General features: G+C 44.2%; 2 protein-coding genes across 3 annotated transcripts in view; one reads left to right on the forward strand and one right to left on the reverse strand.

The window, feature by feature from the left end:
• Positions 1 to 18,188, reverse strand: part of pald1a (phosphatase domain containing paladin 1a) — a 174,798-nt gene extending 156,610 nt beyond the window's left edge. For both annotated transcript variants that reach the window (XM_065022967.1, XM_065022966.1), the window contains exon 1: positions 17,980 to 18,188. The gene's annotated coding sequence lies outside the window, so the exon portion shown is untranslated. The remainder of the gene's footprint in view (positions 1 to 17,979) is intronic.
• An 866-nt stretch (positions 18,189 to 19,054) lies between these two features.
• ndr2 (nodal-related 2) lies at positions 19,055 to 23,906 on the forward strand. The gene is made up of 4 exons (XM_065022811.1): positions 19,055 to 19,334; positions 21,314 to 21,669; positions 22,036 to 22,461; positions 22,851 to 23,906. Exons 1-4 carry the CDS (start codon positions 19,064 to 19,066, stop codon positions 23,001 to 23,003), a joined length of 1,206 nt encoding a protein of 401 aa, XP_064878883.1. The 5' UTR covers positions 19,055 to 19,063; the 3' UTR covers positions 23,004 to 23,906.
• Positions 23,907 to 24,560: the final 654 nt, after the last annotated feature.

Genomic DNA, 24,560 nt, shown 5'->3' on the forward strand with positions numbered 1-24,560 from the left:
GTGTGTAGTAACACTGTCATTAACCACCCTGCCCTAGTGTGTAGTAAGTCATTAACCACCCTGCCCTAGTGTGTAGTAAGTCATTAACCACATTAACCACCCTGCCTAGTGTGTAGTAACACTGTCATTAACCACCCTGCCCTAGTGTGTAGTAACACTGTCATTAACCACCCTGCCCTAGTGTGTAGTAAGTCATTAACCACCCTGCCCTAGTGTGTAGTAAGTAAACCACCCTGCCCTAGTGTGTAGTAAGTCATTAACCACCCTGCCCTAGTGTGTAGTAAGTCATTAACCACCCTGCCCTAGTGTGTAGTAAGTCATTAACCACCCTGCCCTAGTGTGTAGTAACACTGTCATTAACCACCCTGCCCTAGTGTGTAGTAAGTCATTAACCACCCTGCCCTAGTGTGTAGTAACACTGTCATTAACCACCCTGCCCTAGTGTGTAGTAACACTGTCATTAACCACCCTGCCCTAGTGTGTAGTAAGTCATTAACCACCCTGCCCTAGTGTGTAGTAACACTGTCATTAACCACCCTGTCCTAGTGTGTAGTAACACTGTCATTAACCGCCCTGCCCTAGTGTGTAGTAACACTGTCATTAACCACCCTGCCCTAGTGTGTAGTAAGTCATTAACCACCCTGCCCTAGTGTGTAGTAAGTCATTAACCACCCTGCCAGTGTGTAGTAACATTAACCACCCTGTCCTAGTGTGTAGTAACACTGTCATTAACCACCCTGCCCTAGTGTGTAGTAAGTCATTAACCACCCTGCCCTAGTGTGTAGTAAGTCATTAACCACCCTGCCCTAGTGTGTAGTAACACTGTCATTAACCACCCTGCCCTAGTGTGTAGTAAGTCATTAACCACCCTGCCCTAGTGTGTAGTAAGTCATTAACCACCCTGCCCTAGTGTGTAGTAACACTGTCATTAACCACCCTGCCTAGTGTGTAGTAACATTAACCACCCTGTCCTAGTGTGTAGTAACCTGTCATTAACCACCCTGCCCTAGTGTGTAGTAACACTGTCATTAACCACCCTGCCCTAGTGTGTAGTAACACTGTCATTAACCACCCTGTCCTAGTGTGTAGTAACACTGTCATTAACCACCCTGCCCTAGTGTGTAGTAACACTGTCATTAACCACCCTGCCCTAGTGTGTAGTAACACTGTCATTAACCACCCTGCCCTAGTGTGTAGTAACACTGTCATTAACCACCCCTGCCCTAGTGTGTAGTAACACTGTCATTAACCACCCTGCCCTAGTGTGTAGTAAGTCATTAACCACCCTGCCCTAGTGTGTAGTAACACTGTCATTAACCACCCTGCCCTAGTGTGTAGTAACACTGTCATTAACCACCCTGCCCTAGTGTGTAGTAACACTGTCATTAACCACCCTGCCTAGTGTGTAGTAACACTGTCATTAACCACCCTGCCCTAGTGTGTAGTAACACTGTCATTAACCACCCTGCCCTAGTGTGTAGTAACATTAACTGCCATTAACCACCCTGCCCTAGTGTGTAGTAACACTGTCATTAACCACCCTGCCCTAGTGTGTAGTAACACTGTCATTAACCACCCTGTCCTAGTGTGTAGTAAGTCATTTAACCATTAACCACCCTGCCCTAGTGTGTAGTAACACTGTCATTAACCACCCTGCCCTAGTGTGTAGTAACACTGTCATTAACCACCCTGTAGTGTGTAGTAAGTCATTAACCACCCTGCCCTAGTGTGTAGTAACACTGTCATTAACCACCCTGCCCTAGTGTGTAGTAACATTAACCACCCTGCCCTAGTGTGTAGTAACACTGTCATTAACCACCCTGCCTAGTGTGTAGTAACACTGTCATTAACCACCCTGCCCTAGTGTGTAGTAACACTGTCATTAACCACCCTGCCTAGTGTGTAGTAACACTGTCATTAACCACCCTGCCCTAGTGTGTAGTAAGTAACACCCTGTCATTAACCACCCTGTCCTAGTGTGTAGTAACACTGTCATTAACACCCTGCCCCTAGTGTGTGTAGTAACACTGTCATTAACCACCCTGCCCTAGTGTGTAGTAACACTGTAGTGTAGTAAGTCATTAACCACCCTGCCCTAGTGTGTAGTAAGTCATTAACCACCCTGCCCTAGTGTGTAGTAAGTCATTAACCACCCTGCCCTAGTGTGTAGTAACACTGTCATTAACCACCCTGTCCTAGTGTGTAGTAAGTCATTAACCACCCTGCCCTAGTGTGTAGTAAGTCATTAACCACCCTGCCCTCATTAACCACCCTGTCCCTAGTGTGTGTAGTAAGTCATTAACCACCCTGCCCTAGTGTGTAGTAAGTCATTAACCACCCTGCCCTAGTGTGTAGTAACACTGTCATTAACCACCCTGCCCATTAACCACCCTGTGTGTGTAGTAACACTGTCATTAACCACCCTGCCCTAGTGTGTAGTAACCTGTCATTAACCACCCTGCCCTGTGTGTAGTAAGTCATTAACCACATTAACCCCTGCCCTAGTGTGTAGTAACACTGTCATTAACCACCCTGTCCTAGTGTGTAGTAACACTGTCATTAACCACCCTGCCCTAGTGTGTAGTAACACTGTCATTAACCACCCTGCCCTAGTGTGTAGTAACACTGTCATTAACCACCCTGCCCTAGTGTGTAGTAACACTGTCATTAACCACCCTGCCCTAGTGTGTGTAGTAAGTCATTAACCACCCTGCCCTCATTAACCACCCTGCCCTAGTGTGTAGTAACACTGTCATTAACCACCCTGCCCTAGTGTGTAGTAACACTGTCATTAACCACCCTGCCCTAGTGTGTAGTAAGTCATTAACCACCCTGCCCTAGTGTGTAGTAAGTCATTAACCACCCTGCCTAGTGTGTAGTAAACTGTCATTAACCACCCTCTTAGTGTGTAGTAACACTGTCATTAACCACCCTTAAACACTGTCATTAACCACCCTGTCCTAGTGTGTAGTAAGTCATTAACCACCCTGCCCTAGTGTGTAGTAACACTGTCATTAACCACCCTGCCCTAGTGTGTAGTAACACTGTCATTAACCACCCTGCCCTAGTGTGTAGTAAGTCATTAACCACCCTGCCCTAGTGTGTAGTAAGTCATTAACCACCCTGCCTAGTGTGTAGTAACATTAACCACCCTGCCCTAGTGTGTAGTAATACTGTCATTAACCACCTGCCTAGTGTGTAGTAACACTGTCATTAACCACCCTGCCTAGTGTGTGTAACACTGTCATTAACCACCCTGTCCTAGTGTGTAGTAACACTGTCATTAACTGTCATCATTAACCACCCTGCCCTAGTGTGTAGTAATACTGTCATTAACTGCCTAGTGTGTAGTAACACTGTCATTAACCACCCTGCCCTAGTGTGTAGTAACACTGTCATTAACCACCCTGCCCTAGTGTGTAGTAACACTGTCATTAACCACCCTGCCCTAGTGTGTAGTAACACTGTCATTAACCACCCTGCCCTAGTGTGTAGTAACACTGTCATTAACCACCCTGCCCTAGTGTGTAGTAAACCACTGTCATTAACCACCCTGCCCTAGTGTGTAGTAACACTGTCATTAACCACCCTGCCCTAGTGTGTAGTAAGTCATTAACCACCCTGCCCTAGTGTAAACCTGTCATTAACCAACATTAACCACCCTGCCCTAGTGTGTAGTAACACTGTGTCATTAACCACCCTGCCCTAGTGTGTAGTCATTAACCACCCTGCCCTAGTGTGTAGTAAGTCATTAACCACCCTGTCCTAGTGTGTAGTAACACTGTCATTAACCACCCTGCCCTAGTGTGTAGTAACACTGTCAGTGTGTGTAGTAACACTGTCATTAACCACCCTGCCCTAGTGTGTAGTAACACTGTCATTAACCACCCTGTCCTGCCCTGGTGTGTAGTAAGTCATTAACCACCCTGTCCTAGTGTGTAGTAACACTGTCATTAACCACCCTGTCCTAGTGTGTAGTAACACTGTCATTAACCACCCTGCCCTAGTGTGTAGTAAGTCATTAACCACCCTGCCCTAGTGTGTAGTAACACTGTCATTAACCACCCTGTCCTAGTGTGTAGTAACACTGTCATTAACCACCCTGCCTAGTGTGTAGTAACACTGTCATTAACCACCCTGCCCTAGTGTGTAGTAACCTAGTGTGTAGTAAGTCATTAACCACCCTGCCCTAGTGTGTAGTAACACTCATTAACCACCCTGTCCTAGTGTGTAGTAACACTGTCATTAACCACCCTGCCCTAGTGTGTAGTAAGTCATTAACCACCCTGCCCTAGTGTGTAGTAAGTCATTAACCACCCTGTCCTAGTGTGTAGTAAGTACCACCCTGTCCTAGTGTAACCACCCTGCCCTAGTGTGTAGTAAGTCATTAACCACCCTGCCCTAGTGTGTAGTAAGTCATTAACCACCCTGTCCTAGTGTGTAGTAACACTGTCATTAACCACCCTGCCTAGTGTGTAGTAACACTGTCATTAACCACCCTGTCCTAGTGTGTAGTAACTGTCACTGTCACTGTCATTAACCACCCTGCCCTGCCCTAGTGTGTAGTAACACTGTCATTAACCACCCTGTCCTAGTGTGTAGTAACACTGTCATTAACCACCCTGTCCTAGTGTGTAGTAACACTGTCATTAACCACCCTGCCCTAGTGTGTAGTAAGTCATTAACCACCCTGCCCTAGTGTGTAGTAAGTCATTAATCACCCTGTCCTAGTGTGTAGTAACACTGTCATTAACCACCCTGTCCTAGTGTGTAGTAACACTGTCATTAACCACCCTGTCCTATTAACATTAACACCCTGCCCTAGTGTGTAGTAAGTCATTAACCACCCTGCCCTAGTGTGTAGTAACACTGTCATTAACCACCCTGTCCTAGTGTGTAGTAAGTAAACTTCACCCTGTCCTATTAACCCACCCTGTCCTGTGTGTAGTAAGTCCCACCCTGTCCTAGTGTGTAGTAAGTCATTAACCACCCTGCCCTAGTGTGTAGTAAGTCCACCCTGCCTAGTGTGTAGTAACACTGTCATTAACCACCCTGTCCTAGTGTGTAGTAAGTCATTAACCAGCCCTAGTGTGTAGTAAGTCATTAACCACCCTGCCCTAGTGTGTAGTAACCACCCTGTCCTATTAACACTGTCACCCTGTCCTAGTGTGTAGTAAACTGTCATTAACCACCCCCTGTCTGCCCTAGTGTGTAGTAACCTGTCATTAACCACCCTGCCCTAGTGTGTAGTAAGTCATTAACCACCCTGCCCTAGTGTGTAGTAAGTCATTAACCACCCTGCCCTCCACTGTCATTAACCACCCTGCCCTAGTGTGTAGTAAGTCATTAACCACCCTGTCCTAGTGTGTAGTAACACTGTCATTAACCACCCTGCCCTAGTGTGTAGTAATACTGTCATTAACCACCCTGCCTTAGTGTGTAGTAACACTGTCATTAACCGCCCTGCCCTAGTGTGTAGTAACACTGTCATTAACCACCCTGTCCTAGTGTGTAGTAACACTGTCATTAACCACCCTGTCCTAGTGTGTAGTAACACTGTCATTAACCACCCTGCCCTCGTGTGTAGTAACACTGTCATTAACCACCCTGCCCTAGTGTGTAGTAACACTGTCATTAACCACCCTGCCCTAGTGTGTAGTAAGTCATTAACCACCCTGCCCTAGTGTGTAGTAAGTCATTAACCACCCTGTCCTAGTGTGTAGTAACACTGTCATTAACCACCCTGCCCTAGTGTGTAGTAATACTGTCATTAACCACCCTGCCTTAGTGTGTAGTAACACTGTCATTAACCGCCCTGCCCTAGTGTGTAGTAACACTGTCATTAACCACCCTGCCCTAGTGTGTAGTAATACTGTCGTTAACCACCCTGCCTTAGTGTGTAGTAACACTGTCATTAACTGCCCTGCCCTAGTGTGTAGTAACACTGTCATTAACCGCCCTGCCCTAGTGTGTAGTAAGTCATTAACCACCCTGCCCTAGTGTGTAGTAACACTGTCATTAACCACCCTGTCCTAGTGTGTAGTAACACTGTCATTAACCACCCTGCCCTAGTGTGTAGTAACACTGTCATTAACCACCCTGTCCTAGTGTGTAGTAAGTCATTAACCACCCTGTCCTAGTGTGTAGTAACACTGTCATTAACCACCCTGCCCTAGTGTGTAGTAACACTGTCATTAACCACCCTGCCCTAGTGTGTAGTAAGTCATTAACCACCCTGCCCTAGTGTGTAGTAAGTCATTAACCACCCTGCCCTAGTGTGTAGTAACACTGTCATTAACCACCCTGCCCTAGTGTGTAGTAAGTCATTAACCACCCTGTCCTAGTGTGTAGTAACACTGTCATTAACCACCCTGCCCTAGTGTGTAGTAACACTGTCACCACCCTGCCCTAGTGTGTAGTAACACTGTCATTAACCACCCTGCCCTAGTGTGTAGTAATTAACCACCCTGTCCTAGTGTCACTGTAACCACCCTGCCCTAGTGTGTAGTAACACTGTCATTAACCACCCTGCCCTAGTGTGTAGTATTAACCACCCTGCCTAGTGTGTAGTAACACTGTCATTAACCCTAGTGTGTAGTAAGTCATTAACCACCCTGCCCTAGTGTGTAGTAACATTAACTGTCATTAACCACCCTGTCCTAGTGTGTAGTAACACTGTCATTAACCACCCTGTCCTAGTGTGTAGTAACACTGTCATTAACCACCCTGCCCTAGTGTGTAGTAACACTGTAGTGTGTAGTAAGTCATTAACCACCCTGTCCTAGTGTGTAGTAAGTCATTAACCACCCTGTCCTAGTGTGTAGTAAGTCATTAACCACCCTGTCCTAGTGTGTAGTAAGTCATTAACCACCCTGCCCTAGTGTGTAGTAAGTCATTAACCACCCTGCCCTAGTGTGTAGTAACACTGTCATTAACCACCCTGCCTAGTGTGTAGTAAGTCATTAACCACCCTGTCCTAGTGTGTAGTAACACTGTCATTAACCACCCTGTCCTAGTGTGTAGTAACACTGTCATTAACCACCCTGCCCTAGTGTGTAGTAAGTCATTAACCACCCTGTCCTAACACTGTCATTAACCACCCTGTCCTAGTGTGTAGTAACACTGTCATGCCCTAGTAAACCTGTCATTAACCCTGTCCTAGTGTGTAGTAACACTGTCATTAACCACCCTGCCCTAGTGTGTAGTAACACTGCCCTAGTGTGTAGTAAGTCATTAACCACCCTGCCCTAGTGTGTAGTAAGTCATTAACCACCCTGTCCTAGTGTGTAGTAAGTCATTAACCACCCTGTCCTAGTGTGTAGTAACACTGTCATTAACCACCCTGCCTAGTGTGTAGTAACACTGTCATTAACCACCCTGCCCTAGTGTGTAGTAAGTCAGTAAGTCATTAACCACCCTGCCCTAGTGTGTAGTAACACTGTCATTAACCACCCTGTCCTAGTGTGTAGTAAGTCACTGTCCTATTAACATTAACCACCCTGTCCTAGTGTGTAGTAACACTGTCATTAACCACCCTGCCTAGTGTGTAGTAACACTGTCATTAACCACCCTGCCTAGTGTGTAGTAACACTGTCATTAACCACCCTGCCCTGCCCTAGTGTGTAGTAACACTGTCATTAACCACCCTGCCCTAGTGTGTAGTAACACTGTCATTAACCACCCTGCCCTAGTGTGTAGTAACACTGTCATTAACCACCCTGTCCTAGTGTGTAAAGTCATTAACACCCTGTCCTAGTGTGTAGTAAGTCATTAACTGTCATTAACCACCCTGCCCTAGTGTGTAGTAAGTCATTAACCACCCTGCCCTAGTGTGTAGTAAGTCATTAACCACCCTGCCCTAGTGTGTAGTAACACTGTCATTAACCACCCTGCCCTAGCATTAACCACCCTGTCCTAGTGTGTAGTAACACTGTCATTAACCACCCTGTCCTAGTGTGTAGTAACACTGTCATTAACCACCCTGCCCCCACCCTGCCCTAGTGTGTAGTAACACTGTCATTAACCACCCTGTCCTGTCATTAACCACCCTGTCTAGTGTGTAGTAACACTGTCATTAACCACCCTGTCCTAGTGTGTAGTAACACTGTCATTAACCACCCTGTCCTAGTGTGTAGTAACACTGTCATTAACCACCCTGCCCTAGTGTGTAGTAACACTGTCATTAACCACCCTGCCCTAGTGTGTAGTAAGTCATTAACCACCCTGTCCTAGTGTGTAGTAACACTGTCATTAACCACCCTGCCCTAGTGTGTAGTAACACTGTCACTGTCATTAACCACCCTGCCCTAGTGTGTAGTAACACTGTCATTAACCACCCTGCCCTAGTGTGTAGTAACACTGTCATTAACCACCCTGTGTGTAGTAACACTGTAAGTCATTAACCACCCTGCCTAGTGTGTAGTAACACTGTCATTAACCACCCTGCCCTAGTGTGTAGTAAGTCATTAACCACCCTGCCCTAGTGTGTAGTAACACTGTCATTAACCACCCTGTCCTAGTGTGTAGTAACACTGTCAAACCACCCTGCCCTCATTAAACCACCCTGCCCTAGTGTGTAGTAAGTAACACTGTCATTAACCACCCTGCCCTAGTGTGTAGTAACACTGTCATTAACCACCCTGCCCTAGTGTGTAGTAACACTGTCATTAACCACCCTGCCCTAGTGTGTAGTAAGTCATTAACCACCCTGTCCTAGTGTGTAGTAACACTGTCATTAGTAAGTCATTAACCACCCTGTCCTAGTGTGTAGTAAGTCATTAACCACCCTGTCCTAGTGTGTAGTAAGTCATTAACCACCCTGCCCTAGTGTGTAGTAACACTGTCATTAACCACCCTGCCCTAGTGTGTAGTAACACTGTCATTAACCACCCTGCCCTAGTGTGTGTAGTAACACTGTAACCACTGCCCTAGTGTGTAGTAACACTTCATTAACCACCCTGCCCTAGTGTGTAGTAACACTGTCATTAACCACCCTGCCCTAGTGTGTAGTAACACTGTCATTAACCACCCTGCCCTAGTGTGTAGTAACCACCCTGCCCTAGTGTGTAGTAAGTCATTAACCACCCTGCCCTAGTGTGTAGTAAGTCATTAATCACCCTGCCCTAGTGTGTAGTAAGTCATTAACCGCCCTGCCCTAGTGTGTAGTAACTCTGTCATTAACCACCCTGCCCTAGTGTGTAGTAAGTCATTAACCACCCTGCCCTAGTGTGTAGTAAGTCAAACCACCCTGTCAGTGTAATTAACCACCCTGCCCTAGTGTGTAGTAACATTAACCACCCTGTCCTAGTGTGTAGTAAGTTAACCACCCTGCCCTAGTGTGTAGTAACACTGTCATTAACCACCCTGCCCTAGTGTGTAGTAAGTCATTAACCACCCTGCCCTAGTGTGTAGTAACACTGTCATTAACCACCCTGCCCTAGTGTGTAGTAACACTGTCATTAACCACCCTGCCCTAGTAGTCATTAACCACCCTGTAGTGTGTAGTAACACTGTCATTAACCACCCTGCCCTAGTGTGTAGTAACACTGTCATTAACCGCCCTGCCCTAGTGTGTAGTAACACTGTCATTAACCACCCTGCCCTAGTGTGTAGTAACACTGTCATTAACCACCCTGCCCTAGTGTGTAGTAACACTGTCATTAACCACCCTGCCCTAGTGTGTAGTAACACTGTCATTAACCACCCTGCCCTAGTGTGTAGTAAGTCATTAACCACCCTGCCCTAGTGTGTAGTAAGTCATTAATCACCCTGCCCTAGTGTGTAGTAACACTGTCATTAACCACCCTGCCCTAGTGTGTAGTAACACTGTCATTAACCACCCTGCCCTAGTGTGTAGTAACACTGTCATTAACCACCCTGCCCTAGTGTGTAGTAACACTGTCATTAACCACCCTGCCCTAGTGTGTAGTAACACTGTCATTAACCACCCTGCCCTAGTGTGTGTAGTAACACTGTCAGTTAACATTAACCACCCTGCCCTAGTGTGTAGTAATTAACCACCCTGTCCTAGTGTAGTAACACCCTGTCATTAACCACCCTGCCCTAGTGTGTAGTAACACTGTCATTAACCACCCTGTCCTAGTGTGTAGTAAGTCATTAACCACCCTGCCCTAGTGTGTAGTAAGTCACCCTGCCCTAGTGTGTAGTAACACTGTCATTAACCACCCTGTCCTAGTGTGTAGTAACACTGTCATTAACCACCCTGTCCTAGTGTGTAGTAACACTGTCATTAACCACCCTGCCCTAGTGTGTAGTAACACTGTCATTAACCACCCTGCCCTAGTGTGTAGTAACACTGTCATTAACCACCCTGCCCTAGTGTGTAGTAAGTCATTAACCACCCTGTAGTGTGTAGTAACACTGTCATTAACCACCCTGCCCTAGTGTGTAGTAACACTGTCATTAACCACCCTGCCCTAGTGTGTAGTAACACTGTCATTAACCACCCTCATTAACATTAACCACCCTGCCCTAGTGTGTAGTAACACTGTCATTAACCACCCTGCCTAGTGTGTAGTAACACTGTCATTAACCACCCTGCCCTAGTGTGTAGTAAGTCATTAACCACCCTGTCATTAACCACCCTGCCCTAGTGTGTAGTAACACTGTCATTAACCACCCTGTCCTAGTGTGTAGTAAGTCATTAACCACCCTGCCCTAGTGTGTAGTAAGTCATTAACCACCCTGTAAAACCACCCTGCCCTAGTGTGTAGTAACACTGTCATTAACCACCCTGTCCTAGTGTGTAGTAACACTGTCATTAACCACCCTGTCCTAGTGTGTAGTAACACTGTCATTAACCACCCTGTCCTAGTGTGTAGTAACACTGTCATTAACCACCCTGCCCTAGTGTGTAGTAACACCCTGTCATTAACCACCCTGCCCTAGTGTGTAGTAAGTCATTAACCACCCTGCCCTAGTGTAGTAGTAACACTGTCATTAACCACCCTGCCCTAGTGTGTAGTAAGTCATTAACCACCCTGTCCTAGTGTGTAGTAAGTCATTAACCACCCTGCCCTCCTATTAACCACCCTGTAGTGTGTAGTAACACTGTCATTAACCACCCTGCTCTAGTGTGTAGTAAGTCATTAACCACCCTGCCCTAGTGTGTAGTAAGTCATTAACCACCCTGTCCTAGTGTGTAGTAACACTGTCATTACATTAACCACCATTATTAGCATGTTGTTACACAGTCCTTCAGTAATTACAATGACTGTCGTCATTAAGCTCTGCAGCTCTCATGGAAAGTGGACTCGGTACACTGAGGCCAACATGTCAAACCAAGACTGTCCTGCCTCCGATATTCATCTCTCTACAGAAGAGGAAAAGGAGCAGAGCAGAAGTGAGAGAACCGTCACAGCTCATGTTCCACGACGGGACAGAGCAAAATTATCTCCGCGACGCTGTTGTACCAGTCAGAACCAGAAGGATCAGGGTAATGTCCTCTATCTAAGTCCCAAGTTCCCGACATCCTGCCCTGGCCAATATCCTTCTAACCCTTACCCATATCCAACATCCTTCTATAATTTAACACAATGAATCCCTCCTTCCATCTCTCCTTCCTTTTCCACACAGGGACTCACAGTTCATTCTCCCCAGTGGCACTGTACTGACACCTGTGTTTATAGTGTACTCTGTCTACAACCTAGACAGAACTATGCAAAGACCCCTTCTCCAGACAAGAATGTAAATAAAAGAGTTCCAGACAGGGAGACGGCTGACAGAGAACAAGGTTCCTCTTCACAGCCTCAAAGTACAGCAGAAGATCAATACACTTAACACAGTATTTGATTTATTAGGAGAGAATAGAGCAGAGCTGCTCTGGAATAGATGGGGGACAGACAATATGTTGAGAATAGAGCAGAGCTGCTCTGGAATAGATGGGGGACAGACAATATGTTGAGAATAGAGCAGAGCTGATCTGGAATAGATGGGGGACAGACAATATGTTGAGAATAGAGCAGAGCTGCTCTGGAATAGATGGGGGACAGACAATATGCTGAGAATAGAGCAGAGCTGCTCTGGAATAGATGGGGGACAGACAATATGCTGAGAATAGAAACAGGAAGAAAAGAAAAAGAGAATAGAGAGGGCGGGCGGGCCAGAACAAACTGGCAGGATGTCTCTAGTGTAACGTCCCGAGACAAAGAAGTTGAAAATATATGTTGTAAGTATGTCAGATAATGTAGGCTAGAACATTTTAAAAAACACTCTAGTCATCCACTCAAAGTTAATGTTGCGCCACCCAGTGGCAGAAATAACCATTGCACTACCTTGGCTTGGACATAAAAAACATTATTCCAGAATGGTTGAGGAATGGTAACTAAATAAGTAAAGACATTAGAGCTGACCCCATTTAGTCGACTGGTCGATTGTTTGGTCGAACGAGATTCCTTTAGTCGAGCATTTAGTCGCATTTAAAGAAAATAAATGCCTATGGCGCATAAGACACATGTCTCAGTGGACTGATCCATTATAGAGGCCCGTCTCAGTGGACTGATCCATTATAGAGGCCCGTCTCAGTGGACTGATCCATTATAGAGGCCCGTCTCAGTGGACTGATCCATTATAGAGGCCCGTCTCAGTGGACTGATCCATTATAGAGGCCCGTCCAGTGGACTGATCCATTATAGAGGCCCGTCTCAGTGGACTGATCCATTACAGAGGCCCGTCTCAGTGGACTGATCCATTATAGAGGCCCGTCTCAGTGGACTGATCCATTATAGAGGCCCGTCTCAGTGGACTGATCCATTATAGAGGCCCGTCTCAGTGGACTGATCCATTATAGAGGCCCGTCTCAGTGGACTGATCCATTATAGAGGCCCGTCTCAGTGGACTGATCCATTATAGAGGCCCGTCTCAGTGGACTGATCCATTATAGAGGCCCGTCTCAGTGGACTGATCCATTACAGAGGCCCGTCTCAGTGGACTGATCCATTATAGAGGCCCGTCTCAGTGGACTGATCCATTATAGAGGCCCGTCTCAGTGGACTGACCCATTATAGAGGCCCGTCTCAGTGGACTGACCCATTATAGAGGCCCGTCTCAGTGGACTGATCCATTATAGAGGCCCGTCTCAGTGGACTGATCCATTATAGAGGCCCGTCTCAGTGGACTGATCCATTATAGAGGCCCGTCTCAGTGGACTGATCCATTATAGAGGCCCGTCTCAGTGGACTGATCCATTATAGAGGCCCGTCTCAGTGGACTGATCCATTATAGAGGCCCGTCTCAGTGGACTGATCCATTATAGAGGCCCGTCTCAGTGGACTGATCCATTATAGAGGCCCGTCTCAGTGGACTGATCCATTATAGAGGCCCGTCTCAGTGGACTGATCCATTATAGAGGCCCGTCTCAGTGGACTGATCCATTATAGAGGCCCGTCTCAGTGGACTGATCCATTATAGAGGCCCGTCTCAGTGGACTGATCCATTATAGAGGCCCGTCTCAGTGGACTGATCCATTATGAGGCCCGTCTCAGTGGACTGATCCATTATAGAGGCCCGTCTCAGTGGACTGATCCATTATAGAGGCCCGTCTCAGTGGACTGATCCATTATAGAGGGACCCATTATAGAGGCCTCAGTGGACTGATCCATTATAGAGGCCCGTCTCAGTGGACTGATCCATTATAGAGGCCCGTCTCAGTGGACTGATCCATTATAGAGGCCCGTCTCAGTGGACTGATCCATTATAGAGGCCCGTCTCAGTGGACTGATCCATTATAGAGGCCCGTCTCAGTGGACTGATCCATTATAGAGGCCCGTCTCAGTGGACTGATCCATTATAGAGGCCCGTCTCAGTGGACTGATCCATTATAGAGGCCCGTCTCAGTGGACTGATCCATTATAGAGGCCCGTCTCAGTGGACTGATCCATTATAGAGGCCCGTCTCAGTGGACTGATCCATTATAGAGGCCCGTCTCAGTGGACTGATCCATTATAGAGGCCCGTCTCAGTGGACTGATCCATTATAGAGGCCCGTCTCAGTGGACTGATCCATTATAGAGGCCCGTCTCAGTGGACTGATCCATTATAGAGGCCCGTCTCAGTGGACTGATCCATTATAGAGGCCCGTCTCAGTGGACTGATCCATTATAGAGGCCCGTCTCAGTGGACTGATCCATTATAGAGGCCCGTCTCAGTGGACTGATCCATTATAGAGGCCCGTCTCAGTGGACTGATCCATTATAGAGGCCCGTCTCAGTGGACTGATCCATTATAGAGGCCCGTCTCAGTGGACTGATCCATTATAGAGGCCCGTCTCAGTGGACTGATCCATTATAGAGGCCCGTCTCAGTGAACTGTTTTCAGTCTGCTGTAATAAAGGCTTTATATAAGTCAAATGTCTTCAACAGATCTGACTTCCCCTTTAACCTCCTGAGCAGTCACTAAACAGTCACTAAACAGTCACTAAACAGTCACTAAACAGTCACTAAACAGTCACTAAACAGTCACTAAACAGTCAGTCTGCAACTAAAGGCTTTATATAAGTCAGTCACTAAAACAGTCACTAAACAGTCACTAAACAGTCACTAAACAGTCACTAAACAGTCACTAAACAGTCACTAAACAGTCACTAAACAGTCACTAAACAGTCACTAAACAGTCACTAAACAGTCACTAAACAGTCACTAAACAGTCACTAAACAGTCACTAAACAGTCACTAAACAGTCACTAAACAGTCACTAAACAGTCACTAAACAGTCACCCGCTTCAAGGTTTTATAGAACGTCCTCCGCATCCATTTTGCTATCATGTGATACTGTGTTGGGAGTTTGTTATAATCAAATGTAATAATGTGATTATGATGGGCTATAGGTCAAGTCCTATTGGTCACATGCAAGCAATGCCTACATGTTTCACATAAAGAGATCAAAGGTTGAGGGAATAGGGAATGTTTTTGCCTGAAACAAATGAGGGATTTTGGTAAGATAACTGTTCAGTCATTTGCTGTGCTGTGGTGCCTTTTCTCTGCAAGTAGGGAGGAGAGCGAGACAACGTGCGCCAGTCACAGGCACTCGCTGTCATTTAACACAGTGTGACCATCGGGCTCTTCAGTCATTTGTGTGTCTATTATTTAATCAAACAGTGTGCTTAAAGCATCAGACAAGCTGTGAATATGTAGTTTACTTTATTCAAACACAGACACAACCTGTCTATATACAGTGCATTTGGAAAGTATTCAGACCCCTTGACTTTTCCTACACTGTTACATTACAGAATTATTCTAAAATTGATTTAACTTTTTTTTATTTTTAATGTTATCTACCTACACACAATACCCCATAATGACAAAGCAAAAACAGGTTTAGACATTTTTGCAAATGTATAAAACATAAAAAACACAAATACCTTACTTAAATAAATATTCAGACCCTTTGCTATGAGACTCTAAATTGAGCTTGGGTGCATTCTGTTTCCATTGATTTCTACAACTTAATTGGAGTCCACCTGTGGTAAATTCAATTGATTGGACATGATTTGGAAAGGCACACACCTGTATATATAAAAAGGTACGAAAGTTGCATGTCAGTCAAAAACCAAGCCATGAGGTTGAAGGAATTGTCCGCAGCGCACCGAGACATGATTGTGTCGAGGCACCGATCTGGGGGAAGGGTACCAAAACATTTCTGCAGCATTGAAGGTCCCAAAGAACATAGTGACCTCCATTAATTCTTAAATGGAAAAAGCAGATTTGAAGCACCTGCGATGAGTCACCTACTTCCACTTAATAATGAGATCTTTAACAAGGTACCACAACAAATCATCTACAATTAAATGTGATTGATGACAGGGAATACATTATGTGCTTTTTAAAAAATCAATGGAGATTAGAGGACCCTTAAGTGCATCAAATGCCTGTTCTTGTACCAGTACACAGACGAACACTAGGTTCAAATGGCACCCTATTCCCTATATAGTGCACTACTTTTGACCAGGGCTCTGATCAAAAGTAGTGCACAGTGCACTATATACACACACACACACACACACACACTGAGTTTACAAAACATTAGGAACACCTTCCTAATTTTGAGTCGCACCCCTTTTCCCCTCAGAACAGCCTCAATTCGTTGGGGCATCCACAGGGATGCTGGCCAACGTTGACTCCAATGCTTCCCACAGTTGTGTGAAGTTGGCTGGATGTCCTTTGGTTGGTAAACCATTCTTGATACACACAGGAAACTGTTGAGCGTGAAAAACTAAGCAGCGTTGCAGTTCTTGGCACACACGAACCGGTGTGCCTGTCACCTACTACCATACTCCGTTCAAAGGCTCTTAAAAATGTTTTCATCTTGCCCATTCATCCTCTGAATGGCACACACACACACAATATTCTCCAGGCTTAAAGATCATTATTTAACCCGTCTCCTCCCCTTCATCTACACTGATTGAAGTGGATATAACAGGTGACATCAATAAGGGATCATATATTTCACCTGGATTCACCTGGTCACTCTGTGTCATGGAAAGCGTAGGTGTTCCTAATGTTCTGTGCACTCAGTGTATTGGGAATAGGGCTCCGTCAGGGAGGAAGCCTGGGGAACAGTCTCTTGATTACCAACAAGAGCCCTATAGGAGTTGGTCAAGTCCAACTTGGCTTGCATTTTGTTTTGTCTGGTCAATAGAGGTCGACAGCTTGTAGTCCTAAAACCCGGGAAATGAATTACGTCTGGTTCGTTCAGCCATCCCTAAGGGAAACATTTTTATGGGGAAAGAAAAAGGTTTTTGGAATAAAACGCTGAAATTAAGTTCTGGAGGTTAAACAAAGGTTTAGGAGATTGAATACGTTTTGTTCTATGAGATAATCAGTCACTTAAACATGACATTTGAATTATTATTTTTTTAAATAAATGACATACATTTTTCAAAATTCACTAAAAGTGACGTTAGCTGATGAAGATGATCTCATTTATGAGATCCCCTAAGCCTGTGTTTTTACCACAGACCTTATTTTCGGCCAAAAACGCCATTAATTTCCCCCATAGGCTTTGTCCAAAGAACCATGGCGGAGTTAGTGCCTACAGAAAGACGCCATTTCTATTTCTCTCTATGTGGCTCCTTTATTTATTGATTAAAGGAAGGGGAGGAGCAGCGCGGTATCAAAAAACAGTATCGATATGTTGTAATGGCTTGATTGATCTTCATAATCACTTTTTATCTTGAGTTTGACGAGATTTAAAAAATGTAGCGCCTAGTTTCTGTGTCAATGCAGAGCAACGGACATTAAACAAGATCTTGCTTTATTTGACCTGCCTAATTCGAGAGCTTGGCAAATCACTCTATTAGGTTTAAATGGGGGGGGTTAAAAAGGACATCAAACGAAAAGGACATTTAAATTGCCGTCCAAATCGCCTGCTCTATTTACATAAACTTAGTCTAACTAACTAATCGCAAAATACTGAACTGTTGTATTTGTAGCACAGTAACGGACCTAAGAGGTGTTAAACACCTGAACAGGTCTACTGAAAGTGTAAAAGCGCCAATAATCATTTAGTCGACCGAAGAGTTATCATTTGAATATTACACACCTATTAGCCAATGAACATCGGCCCCATCTGTATCACATGAATTCCCCCCCCCCAGCCGCAATGGGCAATGAATGATAGATTGGTTGGCACTTCAAACAAGTTTACTGGAACAATTTAAACAATTTCAGTGCTACATCAAACATGACTGGGTCGACATACAATAGCCTATCGATGGAGACTGGAGGAGGCATGGAGGGCGGCCAAGCCAACCACATGCCACAAACTTCCACTTTATACTACATTTGATTTTGTTTGATGCAATGTTGCAACGTGGTCATGCACTGGCCGCGCGTACCGAGATCAGCACACACACTTCACATTTGGCTAACATATCCACATAAACACAAACTCGGAATACCGATGTTTAGCCTACCAATGTGCGCGTGGACACGGGAAATGAGACAGGACGGTAAAATGTACTCACCATTTCACTCGGAAGAACCGTGTATGCTCCAAAAATCACTCATTAGTCGGATGTTTCAATAAACGTAGGAAAAGTGATGTAAAGCAGCGGTTTGTGTTTTATTTCAGGGATAGTTTCTTCCACGTATTTGTCTACCTATACGGTCCTTTCTCGCAGATTTTCGGAGGAAAGGATTTCCACTATCTGAATAAAAGCAGGGGCTGGGCATGCGCACTAAGAGGAATGTTTTTTGTCCGTTGAGCGTTCAATCCACTGTTCTTTTCACGCCGAGACGCAGAGCGCAATATTTATAATAGTCTATAATAAAACACAAAAAGACAGCACATCTCTGAAAACATGGAATTGTATTTGCCCACACAGGCCTATTAATATCATGCTATTAATGATATTACAATAACATTGCCCCTCGAGCCTATTAAAAGTCTACATGCCTAAACTGAAGAGAAAGAGGAATGACCTGTTTTTCCTTTTAAATCATAATGAATACGATTATATAGACAGATTCTATATCAGAACTCCTAACTCTGAGATGCTTTGTGGATACGGGCCCGGATTCTATATCAGAACTCATACCTCTGATATGCTTTGTGGATACGGGCCCCCATTTTAGAAACTTATGTAAGAAAGACTATATAGACTTATGTCCATAGAATGAACAGTAATCTATTGTCATAACCAGCTTGCTCTTCGTTACAGAAAGCAGAATGTATAGGTTTATCAAACTAAAACCATTAACCCTAATCTATAGCCTAGCTGATCGATTGGAATGAATCTATTTCATACGGAAAGTGAACGTAGATGAAGGCTAACAAACAAAGTGACGTTTGAAAGATCTATTGATGAGAAAAGTGCTATAGGGAACGTTCGCTCACTGGTCGTTCTAAACACACTTCATCCAGTCATTGGCTTGGGCATCTCATTAACAAGTCAATGGATGATGACCTGCCTTGCCACAAGCCTTGAAGACGCATGTCAATTTCCTTTAATGTTCGCGGCTACTTGTTAAATATGCGTGGTGCGGGAGGGGTATAAAAGCCAAGCTTATCTCAACACACAGAGGAATCTGTCATCCAATCTGACCAGCATGCGTTCATTAGGCGTTCTAGGTGTAGCGCTACATGCCTCTCTGCTCATACTGCTGACTCAAGGAATTCACAAATCTAGAGATGGAGTTTATCACGGAAAATCACGACGCTTTGCTACAGACCACCGTCCACCTGGATTCCATCTCCTGGCACCGAAGTATATGATGCACCTTTACCGGAATTACAAGTCAAATCTCACTCGGCCTATAGACGTAATGGAGAAGGCCGTCGCAAAACAAGCAGACACAGTCAAGAGTGTGATGGCAAAAAGTAAGATTATATATTTTTTTAAAGTATATTAGCCTATAGGCATATTTATTCATTCGTTTAGTAGGGCATATAGGCTACATTCTTGACATATAGCCTATACTGCCCGAATTTAGTTTAACACAGGAGAAAATAATAATAAATATCCTGTTTAGGGCATTTTATAATAGTTTATGGCCTATTGCCTAGCCTCCTCTAAGCCCAGTAAATTAAATGTTGTTTTGCGCTATTTTTTGCTTGAATTATTTTTATTCTTCAAAAAAAGTTAAGAGATATTTTTTTGCTATGTTTGCGCACCACAGTGGCTGTCAAATCTCTTCGCCAGACGATCTCAAAGCGCTCCAATCCACATTCATTTTGTCGGCCTGAATAACCGTACATGGATCAGCGTGTGAAAAGGCAGGTTTTCAGCCTAATTCTCAAAGCAAACCTCTTTTTTTCTTTAAATGGGAGATGTTGATTAGAAATGTTGCCAGACATGCCTATTCAAATCTGTTGTTAACTCAAATCAACAAGTCCCCTCAGTTCTTTTCACACTTCACTTGATTAGATTAGATGGATGACCTAGAACTACATCTGGGATTTTAACTACATCTAGCCTATATATGTTCCACGGACCGCTCCGCTCGCAACATCACTAAATCTAATTTAACATCACTGCTAGGTGTCATAGTTGTTACCTATTTGTTTGAATGGAGGATATGCGGAAGCCGAGCTAAGGACGTGTTAAATGATTGGTTTCGATCCGGTGTTTACTTTGAGTGGATTTAGTCCTAGCCTCGTCCTCCTGTCGTTGTCGTTGTGTTATCCTTAATCTTCATAGTTTTATTTCCCCAGAGCAAAACAGACCCATAGAGGAATGTAGATGTTTTGGTACAGTACCTATAATCAACAAATAGACGATGAATAGCAACAACACATTACATTTGGACAATAGTACAATAGTCTTTAATCTTGTTGATGAATTATGTACCACACCTCCAATGTCTTGTTGTTCTTTGCCTCACAATTCATGTCCTAATTCACACATGTTGATGTTGACCCCAGCCGATGGTAGATTCATCCACAAGCTAGTTGCCTAGTTACATTGAAAAACATGGTTGGAATTTCTATTTGCAAACATGCTTTGCCTAGATCTAAAATTGTATTTCTTTGAAAAAATATTAAAACAATATTGTTTTTAGAATACAAGCATGACTCATTCAGACTACTTAGATGTAGAATACAAGCATGACTCATTCAGACTACTTAGATGTAGAATACAAGCATGACTCATTCAGACTACTTAGACTGACTCATTCAGACTACTTAGATGTAGAATACAAGCATGACTCATTCATTCAGATGACTCATTCAGACTACTTAGATGTAGAATACAAGCATGACTCATTCAGACTACTTAGATGTAGAATACAAGCATGACTCATTCAGACTACTTAGATGTAGAATACAAGCATGACTCATTCAGACTACTTAGATGTAGAATACAAGCATGACTCATTCAGACTACTTAGATGTAGAATACAAGCATGACTCATTCAGACTACTTAGATATAAACCAGAAACAAAATGCTAAATATTCTGCCTGAATTGCTGTCCAGGCTTGAATAGAACATGTGTATTCCTCCTAAATGAACAGTTTATTCATTAGCTCTATGGTTGCTTGAAAGCTCTTTTTGTAAGTAAAAACAATGAACATGAATTATTTGTAACCTTAGTAGACCATTTACAGGGTTTGAAGAAGATGGCTGACATAAAAACCTATATTTGATTATATTTCTATATAGGCCTAATCTTAAAGTACTTAACATTGTATGGTGGCCCAGGTGGATAACTTGGATGTATGTTTGTCTAATAGACATATATGTGAAGTACTTAGTTGACATGAGACCAGATCCGATGATAATGTTCAAAGAAGTACTAGTCAGTACAAATGTTGAAAAATCGTTTTTTTTTTTTTTTTTCTTTCTTCTTTCCAATAGGTTTATTTCACAGACCCCGACGCTGGACTGCAACCTTTGACCTGACCACCTTATTGGCCGACGAACGGATCCAAGCAGCGGAGCTCAGGTTCAGGTTTCCCCGGGCGAAGAGGGCTTCCAACATTACCGTGGAGATCTACCATCACCACGACTACCCGTGCAGGCAGACACAGGGGATCTGCCAGGAACACCAGCTGGTGGGATATTTCTCTGTGATTAACTCCTCTCAGCACTGGAAGGTATACAACCTTACTGGTCCGCTGTTGAACTGGCTCGGCCAGGAACACATTTCCAGGAGCTCAATGAAGAGGAGATCACCAAACAAGACAAAGAGAGATGTGTACTTCCCCAACCCTGTCCAGTTGGCTGGGTCGTCAACACAGCAGAACCCTGTCCAGTTGGCTGGGTCTAAAACACAGCAGAACCCTGTCCAGTTGGCTGGGTCTACAACACAGCAGAACCCTGTCCAGTTGCACGTGTCTACAACACAGCAGAACCCTGTCCAGTTGGCTGGGTCTACAACACAGCAGAACCCTGTCCAGTTGGCTGGGTCTACAACACAGCAGAACCCTGTCCAGTTGGCTGGGTCTACAACACAGCAGAACCCTGTCCAGTTGGCTGGGTCTACAACACAGCAGAACCCTGTCCAGTTGGCTGGGTCTACAACACAGCAGAACCCTGTCCAGTTGGCTGTGTCTAAAACACGGCAGAATCCTGTCCAGTTGGCTGTGTCTAGAACACGGCAGAGTCAGTGTGTGAGTGACAGAGCCTTACTGGTTGTATTCTCTCATACAGGGTCAGAGGAGGGCTCCCAGGCCAAAGCCAGTCTCCTCCACACGGCCGAACAGTCCAAGTTCCTGTCCACCACCGAGTCCAAGAAGTTCCGCAGGCCGAAGAGACACAGGAAAAAAAGGGGCCACTCAGGCCAGAGGGAACCACCAGACATGAGGGGTCCAGAGGTGTCTAGCGGAAACATTGAGATTGACCCGTCTCTCTGTCGAAGAGTTGAAATGCATGTAGACTTCAATCAGATAGGCTGGGGGTCCTGGATCGTCTTCCCAAAGAAGTATAATGCCTATCGATGTGAGGGGATCTGTCCAAGTCCTTTGGGAGAAGACTTGAACCCAACAAATCATGCTTACATGCAGGTACGTTTCAATGTGTTTCTACGGGGTTTTCCAAAATGTGTCATAGAATATATTGGTTTTCAAATGTATCTTTACTGTTTTCGTATGTATAACGGTACAATGATCATTGGGGCGGAATGGTAGCCTAGTGGTTAAAGCGTTGGACTAGTAACCGGAAGGTTGTGAGTTCAAACCCCCGAGCTGACAAGGTACAAATCTGTCGTTCTGCCCCTGAACATGCGGTTAACCCACTGTTCCTAGGCCGTCATTGATTTGTACTTGGCTGGTTAAATAAAGGTAAAATCAAAATAAGAACAATTAGATATTATAGCAATGCTTCATGCCTATTTGTAGTTGTTTGGCCTTTCTTTACTTGCAGATTGCTTCTTGATGTTTTTTTCCCCCTCTAGAGTCTCCTAAAACACTACCACCCTGAGCGGGTTCCCTCGGCGTGCTGCGCCCCCACCAAGATGAGTCCTCTAAGCATGCTGTATTATGAGAATGGAGAAATGCTGCTTCGCCATCACGAGGATATGGTTGTGGATGAATGTGGCTGCCTGTAGCCTCTGTCACAGGCTTGAACCCGACCTTCAGTAAAGAAATGACCGGAGCAAAGCCTGGGGCTGTCTTCTCACAACCCCTTGAGATGGAGCCGAGGCTACCACTCGTCTCCTTCGGACGCACGGAAACAGAGAGTTCCGGAAACATTCGAGTGGAATTTCACTGACAGAACTATTATCCAAGAGTCTGTATCAGATGGTCGAAAACAATAAGAAAACACTTGGTGTTAGTTCTTTTGATTATTGTGACTGTGTGTAACGGATGTGAAACGGCTAGCTTAGTTAGCGGTGCGCGCTAAATAGCGTTTCAATCGGTGACGTCACTTGCTCTGAGACCTTGAAGTAGTAGTTCCCCTTGCTCTGCAAGGGCTGCGGCTTTTGTGGAGCGATGGGTAACGATGCTTTGTGGGTGTCAGTTGTTGATGTGTGCAGAGGGTCCCTGGTTCGCGCCCGGGTATGGGCGAGGGGACGGTCTAAAGTTATACTGTTACATGTGCACTCAAGCAGTATGGTAGATGTCCTGTATGTTTAGAAAGCCTGGATATATACAGTATGGATTTTCTCTCAGAACGTGACTAATTTTATCTTACTGCTTTTAGGAATCAGTAAGAGGACATGCCATTTCATTATAAGTCATAGGAAATGGTGTTGTTCAACATTTAAGCACTGTTTATACTATAGTATACACCTACTGGGTGTAACGGAACATTGACATTATATTTATTGTAAATAATAATAAAATAAAGCTTGGGTATTTATGTTAATTTATTGCTCTCTCTGTTTTAGGAGGATTTTGTCATAAATATGTTTCATATTGTAAAAATATTTTGTCAGCTGATTAATGTGTATGTATTTTGTAGTATTTGTCATGTTATTCATTCATTAGTAACATAACATATGCTTATGACTCTTGTCTATAAAAAACACGATATGTACATTCACTAGAATGACCTGTTGTGGATATTCATTCATTAGTAACATAACATATGCTTATGACTCTTGTCTATAAAAAACATGATATTTACATTCACTAGAATGACCTGTTGTGAATATTCATTCTAATTCTATGGGTTCTGGAGTTCTCTGAGTTGAGCAATGCACCATGCTGGATTGTTGGCATATTTACCTGAAACGACCACACTATTATTAGACTGACAAGTGGGGTACCAACAACAACAAAAACGAATTCCTGACACAAAATAAACAATATAGGTGGATGGAATTTCAGTTTTTAGAATGATCAAAATCTCTTATTTTTTTCTTCTCTCGAAATCACCAAAAAATACACAAAAATAAATGTCCCAAAAGTTCAGGAATATAAATACATGTTCCTCACTATAAATAGCCTACTTCTCAAGAACGATATCAGATATTAAGTACAAGGTAATAACTCATGTGTAACTGGTGAGAACGTGCAACAAGGACAGTTGGGGGGAAAAAGTACATTCACTAACGGCATCTTCTGGCCTCAGTCACCTGGCATCCTATTCACCATGATTGATTTCATGTTGAATGAATAGAGAGGACGTTTCAATACGTGCCCATTGTCTTCACGTCCAT

Source organism: Oncorhynchus nerka, linkage group LG10 (assembly GCF_034236695.1).
Source record: "Oncorhynchus nerka isolate Pitt River linkage group LG10, Oner_Uvic_2.0, whole genome shotgun sequence".
NCBI lineage: Eukaryota > Metazoa > Chordata > Actinopteri > Salmoniformes > Salmonidae > Oncorhynchus > Oncorhynchus nerka.